General features: G+C 39.4%; 1 protein-coding gene across 1 annotated transcript; it reads right to left on the bottom strand.

Moving 5' to 3' along the window:
- Nucleotides 1-835: 835 nt before the first annotated feature.
- DLK1 (delta like non-canonical Notch ligand 1) lies at nucleotides 836-12,826 on the bottom strand. Its single transcript, XM_066552494.1, has 5 exons — nucleotides 12,701-12,826; nucleotides 11,787-11,850; nucleotides 11,224-11,354; nucleotides 6,780-6,921; nucleotides 836-1,847 (listed from the first exon to the last, which is right to left on the bottom strand). The coding sequence occupies exons 1-5, from the start codon at nucleotides 12,771-12,773 to the stop codon at nucleotides 1,106-1,108; spliced, it is 1,152 nt and encodes a 383-aa protein (XP_066408591.1). The 5' UTR covers nucleotides 12,774-12,826; the 3' UTR covers nucleotides 836-1,105.
- Nucleotides 12,827-26,332: the final 13,506 nt, after the last annotated feature.

Raw genomic sequence — 26,332 nt, 5'->3', positions numbered from 1 at the left:
AGAGGTGGAGTCCAGCACGGTTACAGCACAGCTCAGACCAGAACCAGCAGTACTGGGCTGACCCAAAATGGTCCCGTGGGCAGGAGGTGGGTGAAAGCCCCAGGGGAGGCTCCTCAGGGAGGTTAAGAGTTCTTATTGCCCTCAGGCCCCTTACAATTTTATGGCTTTCATGACCCCCTGCCTGTTTTCCACTGCTGCTTTTGATTCTTGAAAACCTTGTCCTGTCCTTGAAATGTGGCAGAAAAAGCAGAAGTGAAGAATTAAAAGCAGCTGTCCTATTTCAGGTGACACGTGACATCTTTTCCTTTCTCCACATGACACAGTCATGAAGGATACTTCACTCAGCAGAGGTCTTTAAGGAGTATTTATAGAAAAATCAGAATCTGATCCTTTAATCTCTACTAGGTCTCTAAAAAGAAAGACATTGAACACCTTTTTAACATTTTAAAATAGATAAATAGAACAATTTATAGATGCAGGTTTTCAAGTGAGAGACCTTTAACCTGAAGTTAATATCCCAAAGACCTCTAAGATTCTACAGAATCTCTCTTATAAGCATGTAAAAATAGCAACACTGACTGAATAGGTGAGATATCAGTGTGAATTTGCTCCTGCTGGTTGCAATTTCTAAAGACTTTATCAGATATCAAACGAGTTCAGCATGGACACTTGTTGCAGACCTTGCTGTAGAGTAAGGTTTAGAAATAAATAAATAAACCAGTATAGCCCTTAACTGCTGTTTATTAAAAAGAAAAAAAAAAAGCATTACTGAGTAATTTGCAAGTACTGTACTTGCCAAATGAACTATGCACAAGACAAGAAAGCTGCAATACAGTTGCAGTGATAAGTTATTTTTTATTTTACAAAAAGTAGCTGCCTTGAAGAGAAATTAAAATAACATTGCTTGCTTTCTAATCCTTTTTTTTTTAACCTTTTATTTTGGGGAATGAAAAAAATCCTTAGCAAGACAGATACATTACATTTCTTCATGGTCACTCAGAACAAATTACAGCAAATATACACACAAATACTGAGGCCAAACACAGGCAATAAATTTTACATATTGCTATGAAAAGTTGCAAGATGCTGCTTGGCTTTCAAGGGCCTAGATGGCAGTGTAGTTCTTAGTGTAATTAGTCAATTTGATCTTCTCTGGGAAGATAATATTAACTGACAGGTTTTCCCCATTGTTAGATTTCAGAAAAAAGTTCTTTTTCTTGCGCAGGAGATGACTATATTTGGCATTAGCAAGCCACATTTCACATTTTGAAAAGAAAACAATCCCAGTTGTACCCAAGACAACAAGACACGTAAGCAAGCCCAGCACAACAAAACATATCACCTGGCTTCTACTCAGTAAGGGATCTGCATTCTGAATTGTTTCTTTCACTGTTATTTTCAGGATTTCTTGTTGTTGATGCACTGATCTATGGTGAGCTTTTGAGAGTGGCTTGTAATTCTGCATATGCTTTGTCTCCATATTCGTTCCAGAGAGGCTTGTGTTTTTGCTGGGATGTTTGCAGGTCACGCCAACAAATTCTGGTTTACAGATGCACTCGAACCCTCCCTGGGGATGCTCACTGCAAGTGCCTCCATTCTCACATGGGCCACTTGCACAGAAAGTGACACGGCTGCTGCAGAGCTTTCCTGTATAGCCATGGGGACAAGAACAGCTGAAACCCACACCAACATCTGTGCATGTTCCTCCATTCTCACACGGGCTGGATTCGCAGTCGTCTCTATCTATTTCACAGAAGTTGCCAGCAAAACCAGAAGGGCATAGACAGGAAGCATGGGGTGCAAAACCATTGTCATCAATGCATGTTCCTCCATTCTGGCAGGGAGAACTAGGATACATGACAAACACAGACACAAAATTGAAGTCCAAAGGAAGAAACTATTAGGAAACACTTTATATAATAAAAAGAGCTGTTTTTCTTTAGAAGAGCCAATTCCAAATGCAAATCCACTGAAGTCAGTGAAGCTGAATAAAAAATGAGTTTGTTCAACAGCATTGTCAATACAGATCATAATATCTTCTGCTGACCCTTTGGGCAGGATTAGTACACCAGTATATAAATTCAACCCAATGAGCTGTGAAGGGATTTAAAATTATTTCAAACATTTATTCAAATTAAGCTTCTCACTATTTTCATATGCTTGGATCTAATTAGCTGAGCAACTATTCAGACAAGAGAGAACAAAGATACGAGCAGCCATGGCTGCTTCCTTTCTACCTGATTATTCCTAAAATATTGTATTGGCAGAGCAAAACAGTGCCATAGCAGCTAGGTGTAAAGCTGATTGTTTTTATTCTGCCTGTCTGTGTTCCATGACACAAACAATTTAGAAGCAAACAGATACTTTCCTATAAATTGCTGTTTCGCCAAAGATTTTGATAGATACAATTGTAACAAAAAATATCAGTGAGAGAATTTCAGCCTGGGAAAAGACAGCATAATGAGAGTAGGACAATAGGAAACCAAGTATTTCTACAAACTCTTTTAGTACTTCCCAACTAGGAGCCTGATAATATGTTTTAGGCGCCATAAATTAACCGAGAGATCTTTTATATCTTTACAATGCAACTGTGCCTTACTGAGTAATGCCAAGAGATGAGGCCACCACTGACTGGCACAAATGTTTCAGTTCAGGGGATCTATGCAAAGTGCTCTTGCTCCTTTACCTGTCCCTGCTAGCTGACAAGGGTCCCTGAGTCCCAGGTTTACAAATAAACCTCAAACCCTCAAACTCTCATGGCAGTTCATCACACATCAGCAAAGCCTTTAAAACTCACTTTGTAAAATATGAAAAATACTTGGAAAAGTTTAGGACAAGCCTCTTTGACAACAAAACTTTTCTGGATACTTATGCATCCCTGAAGACATACAGCAGAGTACTGTCTGATAGTTGAAAAGTCCAAGCTGTTATTTAAGGCCTTCCACTTACAGGGTAAAGTCCCAGGGGTAATGAAGATCACAGCTTCAGATAGAGACATTTCACATATGCAGCAGACAGTAGCAACAGGCTGTTGTGGAATTCCATGGTGGGACACAGAGATTCAGAAGATCTGTTGATGTCTGGCTGAGATGACTGTGAAAGAGGTGTAAGCTCCTGACTGCAAATGGTCCCTGATCACTGGTCAGAACAAGGCTGGGCTTGTCACCATTGCTCTGGGACTACCTTTGGTAGAGATTGCTCCAAGCACCTCTGGCTTCACTGGGGACTGAAACACTCAGCAGCCACCCATCAGGAGAGACTGAACATTCTGGCAGAGGAATCACCTGTCTGTTTTCTGCAGCTTCCACATTAACTACTCTGTTCTCTAGTACTGTTCTTGGTAAAAATGCACTAAAAGAACATATTGGAAGTCTGGGAGCAGTATTAGGAAAGCAAAACTGGGCTTTGACATAAGACATGGTTAGTGATAACTTGAGGTAAGTAATTCCAACATATTAACCAGGCACTATGTCTTTTTAAGCAAAATATGGAAATTGGAGTTATACAGTCCTTCAGTGGTTATGGCTGTCTTGGAGAACCTAGCACCCTCCCTTAGCTTTACAGGTCCCATGGAAAATTGGACAACCTGGTTTGTCCAATGAAAATGTGTAGTAGTTTGAAGTTTCATGCCTGGGTTGAATCTCAGTACTTTCTAGGGAAATGGGAAGAAATTGTTGGAGAACATAAGTTCTGAATTTTTTCCTTTTTCTGAAATTTTCAGAAATGTAAAATATTGAAATAAAAAACAGTTAAGGGGAAAAATGCAGAATTATGAAAATTTTCTTTATTTTTTAATAACAGAGTCGCATTTGCCTATTTCAAATATGTTTCAATAAATAAAGCCTTAATATTAATTTCCTTGAATAAATTCTTCTACTCTGCATTTTTGGCATTTAACACAGCAAGGTGCTGTACATCAAGGGTTAGTTGTAGGAAGCATTCCATACCATTCTTCTTTGCTTCCCAGATAGCCTGGTTTCTTTTTCTAGCAGAAAGTACCACTCACTGCTCTGCTTCAAAGAAGAAGCCTCCAAACATCACACAGAGATCACTGCTGCAGATACATGTAAACAGACTACAATAAACACTTTGATTTGTGAATTATCCTGGTTCCATCTGTGAATATGAACAAAGAAGCCAGCAGTAATGCTTGGTAATATCAACATTTTTAACATTACCACTGAGGTAGAGAGGAATTGAGAGGAAGTGGGATGTGAATGAAATGGCACCATCTGATGAGGTCTCTTTCTACAATGTGGGATGCACCCTTTGGTGGACTGTGAAATATTAGCAGACATGGAGTGCTTATGCTGACAACAGTTGTCTTTTTGAACTAAATGTACATTTGCAGAGCCTGCTGCTCATTTTCCTGAAAAAGACAGCTTCCTAGAGAAAAAGAATCACTGCTTCAAGTATGTTGCTTTCTTCAGAAAAATTTTTCACAATTTCCAGGCTAGTTCATCAGCATTCAGTCCAAAAACAGAGTGCCAACACAAAAAAAGGAGTTTCTGCAATTTAAAACCATAAGGTGTTTAAGGAAGTACATGGAACTAATCTTTATTATTTTGTTGATGCTGTATTTTTGGAACTCACTTGTTTTTTGGGATAACTAGCATATATGTCCACACGGAATTACTGAAATATTTGGTCTACAGGTGAAAATCAGAAAAACTTATTCACATCTCCCATACTAGGCAAGTAGCTTGGATTTGAATCATGGCTCTTTCAAGGAACTTAAATTTCCCTGCTGTCAATGAAGAAAAATAGGCAAATCAGAGTAGCTATCTTAGAGTAAACCCAGAAAAAACTGTGAGAGTATCCTCCAAATAAAGGTGATGACAAAAAAATTCTACTGACATGAAGTTGTGAAAGAATGGCAATTCTTGCCAGAGAGAGTGAGAGATGTTAATGTTCCTTAAACAAGAGTCGACAAGTCTTCAGGAAGATTCAGTCATAAGGTAAATCTGAATACTCATAATTATCTATCACTGAGCAAAAAGAGAACCAGAGGGTATCCATATAGAGCTAGAGATCAGAAGGCAATCTCCTAAAAGAAAACTGATTTTAGAGTGATAGCTTTACCAAGTTTGTATCCACCAAAAAGGCATTCTGTATGTTTATGGGATCAGAACTTTGATGAGCTAGAAGACAGCAAATGCTTCTAGATTTGAACAGAAACCCAAATTCACATTTTCTCTAGCACTGAAAGGTCTTCCTTTTTTTTTAAGCAGTTCTACTAGTGACTTTGCTGGAATTTCTTTAGCCTGTGTCCATTGCCTCTTGAGCTTTAATTGGGCACCTCAATGAGAAGTCTGGCTCTGTCATCTTTGCTTCCCCCCATCAGGTACTCATACACAATGGACAAGTTCCTGAGAGCCTGCTCTTCTCCAGGCTAAATGACCCAGCTCTCAGTATCTCTTTATAGGAGAGATGTTCCCTTTCTTTAATCATATCCATGGCCCTTCACTGGACTCACTCCAGTATGGCTGTGTCCTTTTTATATTGGTGTCCTAGATTGCCAAGCAAACTGTATTCTATTTGCCATCTGCATGTTAAGTGTTCTGTTAAGTGGGCAGTTTTCCTTATCTCTTCCACAACCACTCCTCTCTCTGGGGAGACATCTTCTGATAACAGGCTATTGAATGTCACTGCCTGACTGATAAGATCTAAAGCATCCCATTGTGAGATGCTCCATCCAGAAGGAGGAGCCAAGAATTCTACCCAGATATAATCTTGAGTTCTGGAAAACCAGCATGGCTTTCTCCACTGGATTTCTCAGATAAACAGCTGCCTCTTCCACTGGATCTTCAGAAGAAGACTACACCTTTCTACAGGATCCCTGCTCCAACAGAACCACACCTGACACTCCAGGAGGGCTGCAGCCACAATTCCAATGGGACTGCTACCAACACCCTGATGAAGAGGGTGTCAGGGTGTGTTCTGACTCTGTCAGTGTTGTTTTAGTTTTTTTTTTACTGCATTGTTTATTTTATTTTTTTATTTTCTTCCCTCATAAAGAACTGTTATTCCTGCTCCCATATGTTTGCCTGAGAGTCCCCCTTAATTTCAAATTTATAACAATTCTGAGGCATGGGATTTACATTTTTCCATTTCAGGGGAGGCTCCTGCCTTCCTTAGTAGATGCCTGGCTTTCCAAACCAAGACAATTTGGTAGCCCAGAACTGGACTGAGCACTCCAGATGTGCCTCAGCAAGACTGAGCAGAGGGGGGGGATCACCTCCCTCAACCTACTGTCACTACTACAACCTACTGTTCTTAATGTCCCATTTCTTTTAAAGAATAGAGAGCAGTGGTCTCCCTGCTCTGATGGAAGTGAGATTGTCTCCTTCAGTTAACTGTGGGCACATTATCATATGTTGGTTAAGAAAAAATGCAAACTGGTGGGCTAGGTGTTTTCACCCAGACAGCTTCTGTGCTAACTGCTGTTCTTATTGGGCTGTGTATAAATTATCCCTCACTAGAGATGAGAGCACAGGATGGGAGTCACTTCAAGTTTTTTACAAAAATCATGAGCAGGCATAAATTCACCACAATAAAATGTGCAAATTAGCACTTTTAGTACTCAGATTGTGCACAGAAAGCCACACTGATAATCTCTTAAATCTTTAAAATATTAATAGATCAGATTTGTGAAGTTTGATAATATCAGCAACTATCAGAAGCATTGTGTATTTTAACACAGATATACTTCCACGTAGCAAAGAATTCTGAATAATAGAAGTGTAGATTTTAAATGCGTGTCAGAAATCAATATTTACCCATTAATAATGCAGGGTCCTTTCTTGAGATGGCAGTTTTTTCCTGTAAATCCCTGGGCACACAGACAAATATATCCTCCATCACCAGTCTCTATACACGTTGAATTATTGGTGCAGGGCTTTGCTGAACATGGGTGAATATCTGTTTAAAAATACCCAACAGGCCTTGATTAATCTAATGAGAAAGAGTTAGTAAATGGTATACAATACTTCAAATAAAATATAGCTTTAGCAATACTTCACCCTGCATTTTATAAATTGTGATCGATTCCCCCCCTTTGTTAAAATGGAATTCAGATTGTTCAACTATTGCAAGCAATTTCAGCTTATTTCTAGCTCTTTCTAGCTCCTGCTTGCAAAATGTGTTTGAATTGCTCCATTCTATAAATAAGTAGTATTAGAAATAAAATTAGTGTGGGACAAAGAACTTCTAGATAGTCTAGCCATTCTTTCACAATCTTGGCTTCTCCATGAGCAGAATTCTGATAAAACAATCAGGAATTGGGAATCCTCCCTGCCCATATCATTATGTGCTTATGAACAAATGTTTCATACAAACAGAAATCATCAATTTACAAAAAAATCTGTTAAAATTTCATTTTCTGGCTGGGCTACATTCAACCCTTATATAACTGTACCAGAACACAGAGCTGTATGATGTCTGGACCCAAAGTCACATATTTTCTTTGCAACTGCCCTGCTGGGCCACTTCCCACTCAAATGATTACTGAATTTTTAGAATAATTAAAACTAAATAAACAAACAAGTGGATATTTTAGCAAGCTACTGCAGCAGCTGCAGAGAGGTGCTGACTGGAAGGTATTTGATGCCTCACACACACATATGCACACTTTCTAAGGAGATGAAAAGGGATTTAAGGGCATTTATATTTTACTTTCCATAGCATAACATGAAATTTAGATGCTATCATGAGGTATTGCAAAATTTTAACCACAGAAAACAACAGCCTTAGCTTTCAAATACAATCTTCCCTGGATAAAAGGTTCTATTTCCTAATGCATTAGCCTGTTCTCATTGCAAGACAACTCAGCATGCACTTTGAGTATAAACTGCAATTTTCACAAGGACCAAAATAATCTTTTTGAAGCAGTATTGTTTGCCAGCTATTTTCAAAGACTCTAAAGGCAGCAATAAAGCATGTACTTTGATGGAGAAGAAAACATGAACTTTGATGCAGGAGCATGGAAACTCTCTGAAATACATATATGGATAGGTATGTGTATATATATATATATATATATATATATATACACATTACTGTCAATAATTTATGTCAGGTATTTAACTTTAAAATACATCTTAAAAGGGTGTTGCACCAGTTTCTTTTAAAATATAATACATAAATATCCTCAATTAGCCCATTTTCTCTATTTTATTTTACCTCTCAAAAGGACAACCACCAAGTGGTAACAGATGAAAATGCAAAAACAGGATGTTACACTAATACATATATTATGAGTGGCCTCAATCATATTACCCATAATTAATAGTTCCATCAAACAAAGTTGTCATGCTGCAGTGCATGAAGCAATCACTGAGTGTTTTTATGAGGAAGATATGCTCAGGTGTAGTTTGTCACAGGACAATTTTTAGCCCCTGTCTCATGCAGGCATTAGAGACCCCACCTGTGCTCTCTGATGAGTTTGCCAACATGTGGCCTTGGCGAAGCACTCTGGTGACAAGTAGTACAATTTACTCCCAGCTCACATTGTGTGTTGGCTTTTTAGGCCAATTGAGGCCAGGATTCCAGTAGGAGGTCATGGACCCGCTAACACGACGGTGTAGGCACAGCCGGGGGTGACAGGCTGACAGATCTGATTTAGCAAGCTGGATCAAACACTCTGACTGGGCTCTCATTTTTCTCCTGGAAACAAATTGACTCAATTGATTTTCCTTTTGTTATGGGCAGTGTTTGATGAGGTTCCTGTACTGTGCAGTGTATATCAGCTGCAGAGGGAAACTCTGTGCTGTGCAGCCTGGCTCCAGGGGTGCATGCACCGGATTTCAAGGCTGTGTTTCCACAAGATGAGAGGATGCCATGGCATCATGGAGCCAGTTGGACAAGCTCCATTGCAAACTGGTTAACCAGCAGTGTTAACACCATGACCAACTCACAGATGTTTTCCTTCAAGTGACTTGTCTGTCCATGTGACTGCAATAATAGCCACAAATGCTACCACTTATTCTGCTCTATGTGTTTACAGTGGATCAAGCCCAACCCATAACCTGCATGCCTCTAAATTACTAGGAAGGTCATTCTTGGATTAAACTGAGAACCAGGCTGCCTGTATTAAAAAGAGCTACACAATCAGAGTCATTAGCAAACCAATTGGTGATCTACAACTACTCCAGAAAGGAAGTTCCATGATCAAAGCCAAGGAGATCATATACATATTCTAACTCTTCTACAAAACAGAAGAAGTATCATCACCAGTCCAAATCATCTTTTTTCCTCCCATGCTTAGCAAGCAAATAAAGTTCTAAGACTATATCTCTGTTTTAGAAGTATTTCAGTTTTTTGTAGTGGCCAAGGGATCTCAGATCCTTCCACAGTTTTCCACTCTATGTTTTTCCTTACTGTTTCCTAACCTGATCAAGTTTCATTTAATGATACCTGTAAATTAACTATAGCTACCTGTAATGACTTTATACAGGCAGGAAACTGACACCAACTTTTGGCAGAGGATGATGAGATCAGGGGCTGAGCAATAACCCATTTGAGGTTTCAGTGCTTTATTGGGTTGGGATAACAATTTCTATTAACTTTCCAGTAGGAAGAAGATGAGGAGGAACACCCTTCTCTTGATCTCTTATGGCAAATAATGCATTTAGAGTAGATAAAACCACTGAGATGAAAGACTGTCAACATAACATTGCTGCAGATGAAAAAATAGTTATCCTTTTGGCTGAAAATTCTCAGCAGGTCTTCATGGGGATCTGCAAAGAAGACTCTGAGATCACTCTGAGTGTTGAGAGAAAAAATAGTTCCTGCACATAAGCAAGGGATAGTTTTTTGGTATTATAGGACTACTTTAATGAGTATGTGTTAAAATAATGTTTTTTCATAAAGATGTGGGTTCAATTTTCAATGCATTCTTTTGCATTCTAAGTAGCAATTGCAAGAAGGAAACATTGCAAGGCTCAGAATTGCAAAGATATATTAGTACTAAGAAATTCAGCTATGTAATTAAAGCTTTTAGAAGTATCTGTGAAGATGCTACCTCTAAAAATGTGGAACTTTTTATTCACTGATAAGGAACAGAACTGAGCCTCCTAAGGTGGCAGAGGGGGGATTGTTCTGGGCAGCTTTAGAAATCTCTGATTGTAGATCAGAGAAGGACTCATTCCTCCTCATTAACTGTAAAGAGAATCTAGGTGTCTGTCTCAGGTACAAATGCATTTGTGAGATGCATCCAGAACAACATCTGAGAGTTTAGAGTCACATCTGCACCAGAGATATCACCACTGCTACCACAGCTCCTGCAAACATACCAGGAGTGACTTTAGGAAGTCTCTCTCTGCTCATGCGTGCAGTCAGTGAGTTCAGGCTGCAAAACCTGGTGAGTAAATGAGTAAATGAATACCTGAGAACCTTGCACCAAATTCCATGTCATTGCAAGGATGTGACCTACCTAAAACCTTCTGATTCTTTTAGTCATCTTGAAAATCTTATGCTGTTCAATCTGTCATCAATCACCACTTTGGCTGTGTACTGGAGGTCTCATGCATGCTCTATAAATTATGACCCATATAACAACAAAAGCCTAAAGGCATGAAGAGGAAATGAGGCCCTGGACACTTGTCCTCTCCCAGCTGCAGCTGTGTGGGCTGAGCAGTGCATGCTCCTGGATGCTCATGAGGTTTCCATCCTGTCAGATCTCTCTGAACGTTTGCCTGTGTCAGCCAAAATAAACCATCTCAACAAAGGCCAATTCTTCAGCTTGCTCATGCTAAGCTGGAGAACTGAGGGGGAAATGGCAGCCTGTTCAGGAAGAACTTTTTCTCAGTTATAGTAATATAACTATATAAATATATATATATAAAATGTGCTACATAAATATTTAAACTTATTTAATATATACAAGATAACTTGTATTTTGATTAGAAGGGCTTGATTAGAATGACAAGAAGGGAGCAGTTTTTTGTTGGCCTTGTCCCTGATAATTACTGTTTTAAATATAATGAATTTACACTTGGCTCACATATATGCCCAATTACAAAAGATACTGCATTGCTTCTGCCTACACTATTATGGAAGTTCGAGGTTTATGTGCTGCTGCCCAGAATCTCCTCATTATCCTCATTATCTGGAGCTAACATTCAGTATTTTAAAATTAGTTCTCCAGAAGGACTTTGCGTGTCTCCAACACCAGATGGGGCTGCTTTCCCTCACTTATTCAAGGAGAGAAAAGGATGTGCAAACCTATGTCACAGAGGCTGCCAACCCAGCCCTCCTCACAGATGCACTGCCAGGGCTTGGCACAGCTGCCGTGCAAGCACCCAGGGAAAGGAACACACTGATTACAGAGTGCACCCTGCCAGCCAGGTTGACACCTGAAAGAGATAAAAGACAAGACAGAAACAGAGTTTATTTTTAATAACTATAATTACAAGGATGCCTCCCTTTTTGGTTCACAAATGCACAACAAATAAACTTTTGCATACCGAATTTTACCATTTGAACAAAAGCATACCATCGGTGCTTCTGGAATACTAGAAGCTGTTTATGTGAAGAAAATAATTTCATTCAGCAAGAAAAAAATCCCAACTAATCAATGTAAATACTTCATACTGTAAGAAGTAAACGAAACAGGTATCTAAATATCCATGCTTTCCAGTTACTGTATCCTAATAGAGTTCTGTTTCATTACAGTTCCATATTTTCAGAGACCAAACCATTTCAGTTTCTATCTCTCTTACCAGGACTACGAATTATTGAAGCTGACCACTCCTGTGCCAATACCCCAATCTGACAGATCTTTTTACCTGCATTCACTGGGAAATTCACAGAATCCATTCTCTGGATGGCAGCCAGCTTTGCAGGTCACACCTGGAAGAAGAGATTTATAACATCAAACCAGAAAAATCAGCACAAAAAACCCCTATACACATGTATCATATCCTATACACATTACAATGGTTTGAAAAATCCCAATCTGTAAAATGTTCCTTTTCTTTTTTCTTCAGACACATTTTTGCATCGTAAAATTATAAATTAACCTAATCTGGAATGTGTTAAAGAATGTTCCTATAGAGTAAGTGAAATGACATAGAGAATTAATGGCAAAAAAATACAAAGTTACTTTAGCACACCAAAAGTGTATGTAATATTCCTACACACCATTTTAAAGGGGTAATGCCAGAGCAGATTCACGGATGTTGTTTCACAACATGCCACTCCAAATGCATTGTTTCACAACTACTTGAAACACAGAAGTACTTTTAGTCAGAAAAAAAAAAATCCATTTAAAACTACTTACAATAAAAGTGCTGAATTCATTTCAATCCTACCTCTGATGAAAGTAACCATTTTCATTAAATCATGAATAAATAACGCAAGTTAAGGAGAAGAGACCTCGGTCGCAGTTTTTGTTCTGTTTGTTTGCTTGCTTAAGCATTTGCACCAAGCATCCCTCTAAAAGATCCCCGCTAGCCACTCACACCCTGCGCCAGCGCCAGAGAAACGCGCTCCGTCCGCTGCCAAGGAAAATCTTCCCGACCACACGAGCATCTCTGGCTGGAGCGAGGGCTGGCGACGCCTTCGCCGCCCAGGGACTCCGGGAGGGCTCCGGGAGAGCTCCCGCCATCGCCGCTGCCCCGCGGCCCCGGCAAACTCCCAAAACTTTCCCAAGTCGCCTCCGTTCCCGAGCCCGGCGGGCAGAGGGTGCCGGCGTCCTTACCTGGGGCTGCGGGGAGCACGAGGGGCAGCAGGCAGCAGCAGCAGCCGAGGATGCCGGCGGCGCGCAGCCCCATGGCCGGGCCGGGGCCGCTCCGCTCCCCGCGGCGCTCGGCGGACGCGGGGCCGGGCAGGCGGCAGCCCCCGCCCGCAGCGCCGCCGGGCTCGGGCGGACGGGGCGGGAGCAGGGAGGGACGGAGGGCGGGGAGGGCTGCCCGCCTCCACCCGCGGGCGGGGAGCTGCGCACCGCGCCGGGCAGACCCCGGCCAACGCCGCCGAAGCGGAGCCGCGCACCTCCAGCAGCAACAGCACCTCCAGCTGCAACAGCACCTCCAGCAGCAACAGCACCTCCAGCACCTCCAGCTGCTCCAGCCGCTCCAGCACCTCCAGCAGCTTCAGCACCTCAGCTGCTCCAGCGCCTCCAGCAGCTCCAGCTGCTCCAGCAGCTCAGCCCCTGCAGCGGGCGAGGGGAGAAATCCTGTAGGGGCGCGGGAGAAGGGAGGTCTGGGGCGAGGGGGAGTGTTAAGCACGCCTCTGGTCTCCTTGAAACTTAGTCGGGCTGTCCGCGAAGACCTAATTTGGGGCTTGTCTTCAGAAGTCTAAGGAATTCTCAGTCATTCCCATCAGAGCTCCAATACTTTCAGGAAAGACTCAGTGAAGGCAGGGAAAGTATAATACTGTTCTGGTTCTGAGGCTTGAGAATTCAAAAAAGACCCCACCAAAACGCCCCTAAGTGTACCTTTAGCAGTCACAGAACAAATCAAGAAAAAGCATTAGTTTTACCACAAGGCACTTTAAATTCGGCATTTTATTCTGTGACTGTACATTTCTCTTTCGTATCTCTTCATTCCTCCTTTGTGCTGTCCCTTAAGGAAATAGATTGGCTATTTCTTATTCTTTGTGTCCCTTCTAGTTCATTGTTTTCTTTTAAAGAAATTCTGCCTTGTTTTTAGGATTCCTGAGGGGCCTGTTTTTTTGTCTGCTGATGCAGTGCTTTCTTCCCTGAGACCTCATTTACTAATTTGCCTGCCTTTATGGGAAGCAACTAGAGATCCTTATACCATGGTGAGAAAACTACAATGGGCTAATTCAAGATTACCTGCTTGAAAATGCACACTGGAAAATGCTCATTAGCTTCAGATTGTCCATGTAGCAGCATTTCAAGACAGTGATGTCATGTAGGTTTAAAAAGTTTGCTGCTAGCAATGCTGCCTTTTAGTTTTAACCAAGAGTGGAGGAAGTGAAGGACAGAAAAAGGAAGAGTAGAAAATGAGGGCTGGGTTAAAAGAGACCACTCAGGGAGTGAGGTGTGAGAGGCAGACACTGCTTCTTCTAGGTCCTCCAGAAGCTTTGCTATGTGAGATGAGCTATGCCTGTCTGACTCCATAGGCACAGATTGCATCCCTGCCTTTTCTGCTTGTCTTGCTTTCCTTTTTACTGAAACATTTACTGTTTTGAAAAGATTACTGTGCCTCACAGCTTTTGCTGTAGCTCACCAGACCAAGCTTTGCTGGGGTATTGTCAATGGCACCCTAGAGAATGTGGAGTGCTAACGATGACTGCTTAATCCTTCACCCTGCCCTTCTGTGAGCCTGTGCTTCTGTAGGGTAAATAGCAGCAGTGCTTTGTCTGTTCACTTTGCTTTTATTCTTAGTTATTTGTTCACACTCAGGTTGTGATAGGTCCAAGGTTGCTTATTCTTCCCTGAATTGGTAAGTTCGCTGCTTGCTGATGTAGAAGCCCTGCCAGGTTAGACCTTTTTTGCATTTTTGGACCAAGACCTGGGTAGTTAAAAGGGTTCCAAGGATTCTGTCATTTCTGTGATACTCCACTATTACCATGACCAACTGGTAAAGGAAGGCTTTAATCCTTCTGCCTTCTATCCTAGAAATTTCTCCTTGTATTCTTTCCTCAGACCCTAAGAGTAAAGAATCTGTAGAATTCATAAGTTTTATTCATACACTCATCAATGTCAAATTATCTTCTCTAATTTGCATTGTAAATAGGGGTTCTGACATATGACACATCTATTTTCTGAGATAACTACTGAATACCTGCTGTATTGTTCAAAATCGACATCTTACAAAAGATCACTAGGAAAATCTGCTTCTCACAATGCTATGTACAATGTTGTAATAGCCATTGCAAACTTCAATTTATGTATTTTTCTCACTTTTCAGGCTTTTTAAAATTGATACACTGTTAAGCAAAAACTACCTAATTTTTAGAACAACTCTACTTACTCTCCTGTGTCTTAGGGATGCCTCAGATTACTGAAAATATGAAAATTTTTAATTTTCCCATGTCTTCTGCTTTCTTCAACTGTTATCTAAGTAAAACTTGCTAATTTTATTTCTAAGAGGCCATAATCCTTTTCTTTTAGAGTAGAGTCTCTCTGTTGGAACAGAATCTGCCCAGGTACTAATCCAAAAATAATTTCAGAACAGAAACCCAGCATTCTGTAAATCCAGGCTAATTCTCTTCTCTCCCCTCCTTCCACCTGAGTAAACCAAGCTGAAAATCATTTTTACTTGGCTTGTTTACTGCCAAAAGCACTCTGATCCAAACCTCCATTGTCTCCATAATACTTCTTGAAAATTACAGTAACTGTGTTCTATGTTTCAGATCTTAGTGATTTCTACTCAGGATAACCTTAATTTTTTTTACATTTTTGGGTCTTTCCATTAGAAATTGGAAAGAATCTCATGTAATAGATGTCTGGGTATGGAGATCATTCAAGGTATAAAGACTGCACTTATTTCTTCACCTAAATATACTTGAGTGGTGAGTAAGATTGAGAAGCACTGGTCTAGTGATCTCCTAACTGTGATTATTGGGAAACAGATAGTTTCATGAAAATCCTGTGAGATTTCCTTTGGAACTGATTATAGGAATCAGGGGCATCATCCAAGAAATTGACAGCAACAACTGAATCAAGAAAAAAGTCTTTAAGGATCCTTGTCCAGAAACTAATAAAATACTTCATTTGTTCCAAGAAAATGGCACACAATTATCCTTCATTCTTAGACAGGAATAAGAAGCATGTTCATGGACTGAAATAATGGAAAAGGCAGATTGAGATTGAGAATTAAACTTGGCAAGAACTTCCTCTTGCACACTGAACATAGAAACAGAGCTCTTCATCCTTGTGGTCAGCAATGTGCAAGGAACTTTGCAAAGTCTGAAAATGCAGAAACAGCAAGAAATACTTGAAGCTATGTCCTGGCTAGGAGCTCTTGTACTCCCAAGATCCTGATTGCCTACTACTCTAATATATTTTGACTGAAGAGAAGTACAATCACAGTTTTATTTCATTGTTGCAAGAATCTGAGGATGGAGAATCTGCATCAGTGACAAGAAACACAAAGCAATTAATTGGTTTTACAGCTCCTCAGGGTCCCTGAAAACTCTGGTAGCTGGAATCTGAGGCTATCAGCAGTGTCACAAAGAAAGCATAAACCAAATGAGACCTCACATGATGGGATGAAATAAGTTTGATTAATTTGGACTACCCTTATACATATTGCAAAGGGAAAGGGAAAATATCAATTACAGGGCAGTGCCACCTGCCTGACACTTTGTGAATTACTGTATCAGAAACTCTCAGTGGAGATGTTCTTTCTTTCATCCCTGGAAGTGACCTCATCAGCCATGAATATACACAGCTATAAAGTTTTAGGCTCTGTCACCTGGTTTTACAAGATTGTACTCAATGACTAGTGCTGTCCATTAGAAGAAAGCTCATCAGATGCAGCTGAAGCCCTAAGGAACTATTTTTCAGTCTTTCTGTAAGGTTGTCCTATCCTTAGGTGTGCTGGGACCAGATGGGCTGACCCAGCCTACAAATTTGCTGGGTTTGAGCAGAACATCCTCTCTTTCCTTTCCCTCTAACCTCTGCCATGTCCCAGATGCATTTGTGGCATTTGTGTCCCCATGCCAGCTTGACTTGTGCTGCCTCTGGCTCCTCAGTGAGCTGACTCAGAGCACTGTGCTGGCAGGTGACTGATAAGAAAAACATGAAATTATTCCTGCTGTCACCATACCCTTTTCAAAAACATGTTTGTGCACTCACAGAAGACAACAGGTGAATGCCTGCAGACGTCAGTGGGGAGACAGGCACCTTGTCCAGTTCTGTCTGTATAAACCAGAAAGTTTTTCTTCACAGAATAGATTTCACTGCACACAGAAGTTGCAGCTATCACTAGTGAGCTAGAGATTGCCAAAATATATTATTTTTAGCATGGTAAATTTTCCCCATTGGATTGGTAGCCAAAATGTGTAGAGCTCAAATATACAGCAATAATTTACAGGATGTAAAGCCAAGCTCAATCCCTTGCCTAGCACAGAAAATCCTCACAGCCTCCCTCTCTAACTATTGTCAAAGCAGTAACTCAGTGCTATCTATCACCCAATTACTATAGCACAGAGAATTCTGCCAGCTGTTTTGGAAACTATATTATATGAAATCTTGGCTGCTCTGAAGACTGAGGCAAAACTTCCATCACTAGAGCAGCTTTCTACTGTCTGTAGCAAACTTGATCAAAAAATAGATGTGATTTTCCCCTTACTCTGTGTGAGGAATGTCAGAGATGTTGCCATCCCTGAGATCATAGTCTAGCTCTTCTTTGATATTTTAAGGAAGTAGACCTAAATGTAGAAATTTTCAGTAAGATTCTACATTCAGAGTCTTCTGTCAGATGCATGAACTTAGCAATTAAAATACAGGGTCAAGAAATAATACATAAAAAGCAAAGCAAGACAACAGCAAAAAACTTTTTTTTTCTAGTAGTTTTTTCCATCCTATTATTTCACAGCATAAAAAGCTGAGAAACTGGAGGATCATAGGCATGAAATAAAATACATTAAAGAAAGACATGACTCTGTCACTAATGCAAACAAAAATGAAATCTTATCTTAAGCTGTTACAAAAAAGAATACATGTGCATTTAAAGAAATCTAAGCAAAGGCATTTTTCAAAGATCTGGAAGAGTATCACATTCATTTTATATAGGAGTAGTGGGGCGCCTGTTCTTGAAGTATAGAATAACATGGAGAGTTATGGAATAATGTGTTCATTAAATGACACTGTCAGAATCATGACTAGATTTTTTTAGTATAAAACCAGAGAAATTATAAAAGATAGATCCATCATGATGTGTGAAACCAGGAAAGACAAAAATGCAAGAACTTATAGCAGACAGAAGTAATGGCCAGTACTGTACTTGGAAGAATAATTAATTTAGCCTGGGTATATAGGCATTCTTTTCTAACACTGAGGTTGATCAGACAGTATAACAATTTGTCACTAGAGTAGAGGCAAAATAATTAATTAGCTGTCTTTAAGGGAAGGTAAAGTACACTTATGAGGAGAGTAATATAAAACCATAATTGCTTGAAGCAGGTATTTGGATTAGATTACCCAAGATGTCCCTTTCAAAGCCATCATTTATGATCCTGTGATATCTTTTGGTCAGGCAAACATTCCCTTGCAAACTGTTGTTAAAAAAACCCTGAATCCTAAGGATTTTTAAAAGGTAGTTGACAGCCTGACAGATGTCAATGGTAATTAGGAAGTTTTTATCATAGCATGTCTGATACATCCAGCCTGCTATACCAACCTGGAGATGCAGATAATGTTCAATTTGTAAATCACATCACCTTGTTATATTTCATTTTCCTGCACTGTGAAAGATTTGGTGCAGTGAATACAAGTGTAGATTCTTACTGGTCAGCCAGTAAACAGAACAATTTTTCTGGCCTTGTTAGTTGAATTTCACCTTAAAATATATTTTTAAGTATTTGTTTGAGGCTAGAAAAATAATTTTACTTCCTACATAAAACATAACTAGATCTGAGACTGCATTTCTGGACAGGGGCTGACTGTGTTTTCTCCAAAGGGGAGAAAGCAAGAGAGGGAAAAACAATCTCTCTATTAAAGCACAATGTTCTTATGGTTTTCTGAACTGACAGAATAAATTATTCTGTCTTCTGACTGGAAGGGACATTTATAAAGAAAAATGGACAATTCACTGTGAGACAGACGTATATCAAAATAAATAGCTTAGTTTTATCTTCATGGAGTTTGAAATGATAGAGAGCCATTCAGGACTAAATTTTTGAGGGAGGAGGAAATTCAACATTGAATCACTATTCAGGTCTTTTGGAAAATTGTCGACATATGAATAATACAGAAAGAAGAAGCATTGCCATATATATCTGAGTGTGTGTAAAATTTATCTAAATTAAGTCTTTAAGTTTTCTCTCTCTCTCTGTGCTAACTATATATGGAGAATGAACAGGAAAACACACAGATCTAGAGAAAGTATAAGACAGAAAAATAAATGCAGGAAGAAATACCTTATAAAATCATCATTTATCAAAACAGAGTGGAGGTACTCTGACAATGTACAACTTTTACACTCTGAAAATTCCACTGTGCTCTGATACTAACAGTTTCAACCTGAACTCTAATACTTAGAGGAGCCTGCTGTTTTTAAAGCTTTGAACTGTCCCTGATGGAGGCTTTAGGTGACAAAAAATAAATGAAAAATAATCCACATGCCTTTCTAGACTCATTACTGCTGTCAGAACTCTGGTTGCTATTCAGTTTTCAATTTTGTCTTGATCTCAGCTGGATTTTTTGCAAACTACAGAAGCAAGCTGTTATTTTCAGTCTTAGTGCTTTCTCTGATTTTGAGGCATTTTAAGGGAAAGATGCTGCATTTTCTTCTATTATATACAAGTTGTAACAGATCCATTGCTGTTATTTATACACCCTCACATATGGGTTTGTTCTGCTGATTCTGACACATGACAAAAATGTTTCTGGTGTTTTTGCTTTGTTTTTCTTCTGACAAAGAGACCCGATCATTCCTCTACCCTGTGTTGTTTGGATAGTTGGTTTTTGTTCAGCTTTCTTCAAAATATGTGTTTATTTTCTCAAATTTCTGGTTTTTTTTTTAGTACAGATACACTAATTCTAAAAATCAGGTGAGCTTAACTCTGGAGTAGTTCTATTTCATGGGGTTTTTCATAGTTCTCCCTTCTTATAATATAAATGTCTCTAGGCTGTACAGTTCTTTCCTTTTCCATACTGTTTCTAATTAGTTTTTCTTCTGCTACTTTTTTTAATGTGGTGTCTTATCATTATGGTTTTCATTTCTCTCTCTAATGATACCATTAAGCTATAAAATGGAACCTAAACTACATTATATTTGCATTATTATGGGTACCTTGCATTTTTTCCAGGTCTATTTAGTCTTTAATTTGTTACAGGCTATTATATAACCTTTGCTTGAAAATGATCAATTTTGATGAAATTTCTACTGTTTTTTATCAATGCATTTTTTTCCTCCTGGATGAGAGACACAGGAAGAAACTGCCTCAAGAGTATCATTCCACTTGTAAATGTGAGGATAAGATTTTATAATAATTGGTGCCATAAAAATAATTATTTGAGAATTAAAAAGAACCCAAACCAGAAGGAATATCTGAGGGGAATAATAAAGCAGAATAGGCTAGAAACAGTCATTTTTGCCATAGCCAGAAGCTCTTTCCCTCAGTCTAGCATCAAGGCCATGGAAAATAGAGACTGGCAAATTGTCAACCCTTTATACACAATTAATATCAAGAAAGTAATTTTCACAAAGATATACAACCTGTTTCCTTTAGTTAAGTTCACGTGTCAGCTCTGCACTTCCCAGGATTTTTTTTCTTTCTAGCCTTATGTTGAAAGAATTTTCAAGTGAAGGACGAATGTTTGTTAATGGTGCCAGAATAATATATTTTAAATTGTTAATGGTGGTAAACACTTGCAGTCAGGAAGCCTGAAAATTTTTGCATAATAAAAAGCATGACTTTGCCCTGTAATTCCAGTGTCAGATCTAAGATAATTTATAACTTTGGGAATGCAATTTTCAGTGAAAAATTTTCGACGAAACAAATTAACTACTTTAGAAAGTTTATCCAGTACTTAGTACATATTAATGTAGAATGCTGAGTAATAGGATTTATTTATAAAGCATGGTTTGAAATTAATGTTAGAAATTAATTAAGCAAGGATGTAATTGTTGTTGTTGTTGGGCTGGAAACACCTCCAGTCCTTGGTGGTGAAAATTAAGTGAGGTGGCCAAAGCAAGAGTGAATTAACTGTAGTTTGTTTTTTCCTAAAACAAACTGACTAATAGGATTTTTTATCTGACTAATAGGATTTTTTGAAAATCATATAGAAGTAAATACCTTGGTAAGCAAGAACGAGTTTGCTGAGGTCCTGCTTTTGAACTGGTTTGTTGTTGGTTCCATTTCACAGAGAGACAAGCTTAGGCACAGGGAAAAAAAGTAACTAGTTCAAACTCACACTTGTGGCTAAGTCAGGCATGATCAGATCTTCTGCATCCCTCTTTCTTCTTTTCATTATTATATTTAATAATAAGAACCTTAATAATAAGGCTCACCTTTGGAGTGAACTCCAGACGGGGAAAGAGGAAGAAAGAAATTGGGCATAAAAAGAAAAGGAGCTCTCTGGTACAGGCCATGATAATAATTGGAACTAAATGCAGAATTCCCTCACATTCTGAATTTCCAATGATGGCTGTTGGCAAGGGAAATACTGGTCCTTTTTGTCAGAAGTGGGCACAGTTTCAGTTTCCTGAACTAATATGAACTATGGATCTTCTGTGCTCATGTTCTTGGAGCAGTGATATTTTTATGTTTGTCTTCTTTATTACTGCTAGCATGAACTATGGTAGATATACACTGCTCACCCTTGTTTCTCTAAACTAGTTAAATGTTTCATCTGCATATTGCTTGTGAATTTGAATGTATGCACAATTATGATATTTCTCTTCCAAGTGCAATAATCCTTAGGCATTTTGTTCAAATGTGGTTTTTTTTCCAGCTATTCCTTTTGAATCTTCAAACAGAAATGTGTCATAAATCTTTTGAATCCTGTTTTCTTGCATAATACAATAACATGGAATAATTTAGTTTTTTAGTTTAGTAATGTTCACCATTACTACCATATAGATTTTGCTCTAGTCTCCCTGTTATACTTTATGAAATTAATTTGTAGATGGTGGAGAAACAGTGAACACAACAGGGCTTTGGGAACTGGAAACAGAACAAAGAATCTGTAATACATTACATGATTGCTGGCTTGCATTTTGCTTACTATAGGTAAAAGCCTCCAGTGACAAGGAAGAGAATAAATAGCTCTTCCTTTAACTGCAGCTTTGGAAAGCAGTGTAAAGCAGGTCTGATATGAAAGGCATAACAGTGCATTTAATTATGTTTTCATAAATGCAGAGAACTACTGATTTTTTTTCTGATATGAGCAATGTATTTTATTACTTTTTCATCTGCTTGTGTCTTTGGTATGCGTTTGTGTCTTGCTTTTATAGCTGTGTCTTATTTTGAGATTATAAATGTCTTTGTTCAAGGGCTGTCTTTTTACATTGCATTTCTAAAATAACAGTGCCTGTGATAGGCTCCTAGGAATTTTGACAATACTAAGATGATGTAACATTTGTGTTGCAATAAAGATCTTGCTACTGCCATCAGGACTGTAATCTGACTGCAAAGGGGACTAAATAAGAAGATAGAGAGGTACTTTTTACTCAGAAAAAATGTGAAAGAACACAATAATGAAAGCAGGACAACAAACTAGGTCACGACCACAACAAAATTACATGACCAGGATGATCCAGGAAAGAGTTCACTATTCCCATGACTCTGAGGGATGGGGCTTTCTTATTGCTTCAGCATTTGTTTGTGTCTGTTGGAGAAAGTAAAAGTACATACAAAACCTGTATAATGTTATATTATTATATTGCTTTTGAGGCTGAAAAGTCAAGCCCTCAACGGATGGGAAATGAGGCAAGCTTAATTTGGCTTTTTGTGATTATGCTTTCTAATTCCATCTGCAATCTCATCATTACATACTGTGGTTTTTTTCTTGGCACATCTGCCTGATTGAGTGCTCACTTTTTAAATAGCTTTTCAGTACTTTGTTTACTCATGTGGCTCCTGTGCCTTACCTCTTGCATTTTTCAAAACCTGTTCTAAAAAGTTGTTGAACTTTTTCTGAGACTTCTCATGTTGTTTGTATTAGAGTCCAGCTGCTACAAAAATATAAATGAACATATTTTCAGAGCATCTCTGTAACAACATAAGGCAGTACTAGTACATCCAATTTATATCTGGAGAAACAAAAGAAATAAAAAAGCCCAGCTCCCACTTGTTCTGTGTTGCCAATGGAAGACTTTTTTCAGTGCATTTAGCACATTAGACACTCAGATAACAGCTCTCAAAGACATGAAAGGCCATGGTGCACAACACCTTATCAGTTCAGGCTCAAGTGAGAGACCAGAACATGAGTAGATGTAATTGCCACACATGAACAGTTTGGCTCTAGCCACTTGCCTGGCATTGCTGGCGATATCATGGAGAGAGGCAGGGTAGAACATAATTCTGCAGAAGCTTTAAAGTGAGGTCAGTCTTTCTCCTCCTGCTCCCCTCTCTACAGAGCTTCTGACCTGTGGGCCTATGGACTGGGCACCTTTCCCAGCCCAGCCTTGGCACATTTTCACAACATGCTTTTCCATGACACTGAGCCCTAATTCCAGGGGCAGTTCAAGTGCATGACATCTATGTAAACCTTTCACCATAAAAAGCCATACAAGTGGGTTGAAAAAAGATTGCAGGGGGAAGTGCAAGAAGTGCATTGCCAGTGTTATGTGAGCTTCGTGATGCTGTAAAAGTAGCCTGAAGCTAATATTATGACTTTTGCCTTTTTTGATGGCTTATTTGTTTTTAAATCAGAAACAGGAGCAGAATATCCCATAATGTGATATCAGGCTAGTGTCTTCATGGTTTGCCTTCATGTTGGCAACAATTACAGTTACTTCTCAGAACTCTGCAGCTTGAAGCTGGTGAGGGAACTCCCAGTCATGGCAGGTCCTCATTCTTGATGAAGCAATGAGAGCCTTTGCTGAGGAGTTTTACACATATTCACTGAGAGCATGTGAATGGTGAGACATGAATTTTTAATTCCATTCCAGGCATAGTTCTTGCTGTTTCTCCTTAAGATCAATCCTTTCTGCTCCATGGTTCCAGCATTTCTTCATTAGAGTATTTTATAGCCCAGTCTCCATTATGCTTTCCTGGATTTCTCACATCAGTGTTCCTTTAGAAACACCCCCACTTTCTCCTCTCCTAAACTTTGTGCTCTTCTTCTCCTTCAGTCCTCTGAAAATATCTACTCACTGGCTTTGAGCCATTTTTTTCTTCTACAGGAAAGATGACGGGAGACTCATTATCAGGGTGTGTGGGGATAGGGGTAATGTCTTAAAATGAAGGAGGGTAGACTCAGATTAGACATAAGGAAGAATTCTTTACTGTGAGGGTGATAAAGCACTGGCACAGGTTGCCCAGAGAAGTGGATGCTGCATCCCTAGGAGTGTTCAAGGTCAATTGGATGGGGTTTTGAGCAGCTTAGTCTAGTGGAAATTGTCCCTGTCCATGGCAGGGGTGTTGGAGCTGCATGATACTTAAGGTCTCTCCCAACCCTTTATCATTTTATGGTTCAGTGATTCTGCTCATCATCTTAAACTCTTCTTTTCATCTAGTGGTCCTGGGTTTCCTCTTGATCCAGCTCCCATCTCTAGACTCTGCTTACCTTTTCAGACTGTCTCAGACTCATCCCCTCCTTGGGGAACCCTGCACTTGAGTCTCTGGCCTACAACATGCACAGAATAAACAACACCTCTTGAGGTCTTATGTTGCAAACACTAAGAATTTTCTGTTGAGATGTGCAAATGACAATTTTTCAGGGTTTATATCTTATTTGGAAAAGAATAGGTATTCATAAGTAAAAAGGAATCATGCTCCGAAGAAAACTGCAGCATGTCCTGATAAACTGCATATTCTGCTCTGTACTATGGGGATAGGGCACAGTGTGGGAAATTTGTTTAAATTTTTTAATAATTACAATAATTTTGGCCCATGTCCATGTCAACCCTATCCTGAATCTTGGAAACATTCCATGAATTCTGGCTGACAGTAATTATGTAAACTTCAAGAAAATAATTTCTTCATCCAGATGTCTGGCACACACAATTCCAGGTGGAATATCTGTAAACTTGATTAGGTTCTCATCTGTCTGAAAGCAAAGCCCTGTGAGAGAATGTATCTTGCAGTGTGAAATATGGGTGATGCAGAAACAGTCCTATCAGAACTGCTATGGAGAGTGGCAGGGTGGGTGTGAGCCTATAGGACCACAGGAGCAGAAGATGAAGTTTCAGCGAAGAGAACACAGAAAAGAATGGGAATGAGAAGAGAACTGTGAGGAAGAAGAAGAAGAAGAAGAAGAAGAAGAAGAAGAAGAAGAAGAAGAAGAAGAAGAAGAAGAAGAAGAAGAAGAAGACTGGAGCAGTGAGGAAAGCACAGGACAGACAGAGCTGGAAGAAAGCAGTGTTCAACAGACATACCACTTCACAATCCTCATAGAGCTCCCTCATCCACTTGTCCCAGGCAATTCCATCATGAAATTGGCTTGGCCATCCCCACTTTACTGCCATTGTTTTAGTAGTGTGTTTATTGCTATTATCTATTAATTTTTGGAGGAAATCATTACTGTTTCCTGGAAGTTGCTTTTGCTCCTGAGCCCTTGTCTACCTGCTGAGGTCATGGACCTGTGCTTTGCATGTTCCTGAGCAGGCACAAAGGCCCAGTGCTTCCCCAAGAGCAGATTGGGAAGGAGACTTGGCTCAGTCTCACAGAAACTCAGAGTCACATCCCCGCTCGTGTTGTGATTTCTCTCACCGTGGAACAATGGGAATGAGCAGGAGTGGGATGACCCATTTGTTTGGTTGCCATGACAATGTGTTACCCAGTACAGAGTGCTGCTCTGAGCAGCCTTGCTGCTTGGCTGCTGTGGGATGATGATGCTCTAAAAAAATAACATAAGAGAGTTGCCCATTATCATTTCACTGCACTGCATTGACCTCTGCAAGATGAAAGGTGCAGCTCATCTGAAGTGACAGGGGTCTGCTCTCAGAATTTAGCATTTGTTTGAAAAGAAGGTTATGGGGTTTTTTCTGAAGAGGATTGGATGAATGAGATGGGAATTTTTTTTTAATTCCAAGGGGGGGTCATTTAATTTCTAATACTGCAAATAAAATACCTAAGGAAACCAACAGTTTCTTGTAGATGTAGGTACAGGACTGTATTCACATTACAGCAGAAAGAATACTTTCTCTGGAGTGGAAGCTGCTGAGATCTATAAGTGGATATACGTTGGAAACATGTATAGGTATGCCTGAGATCTGGTTTAGAATGGTGGATAGAGACTGTTCTGTCTTTAACACAGATGAAAAAAGCAGCTCTTGCTCTCCCTACCATGAGCAACTGCCTCAGCTGTAGAAAGGAAAAATACTTCACCACCAGCTTATTATCACCCAGAGACAACTTTCTTTAAAGAAATACTGGTTTCTCAAACACAAATCACATAAGATATATGCCTTTGAGGGTTTTACTGAGTCTTTGAGGCATTTCTATATGCCTTACTGAATGTTGCAGCTTGCTACAAGACAAAGATGACTTTTACATTTAATTTTCTACTTTTTTATAGAAGGGCTTA

The sequence above is a fragment of the Molothrus aeneus genome, chromosome 6 (assembly GCF_037042795.1).
Source record: "Molothrus aeneus isolate 106 chromosome 6, BPBGC_Maene_1.0, whole genome shotgun sequence".
NCBI lineage: Eukaryota > Metazoa > Chordata > Aves > Passeriformes > Icteridae > Molothrus > Molothrus aeneus.
The sequence above is the reverse complement of the archived record's forward strand: the minus strand, read 5'-3'. Positions and strand labels throughout refer to the sequence as shown.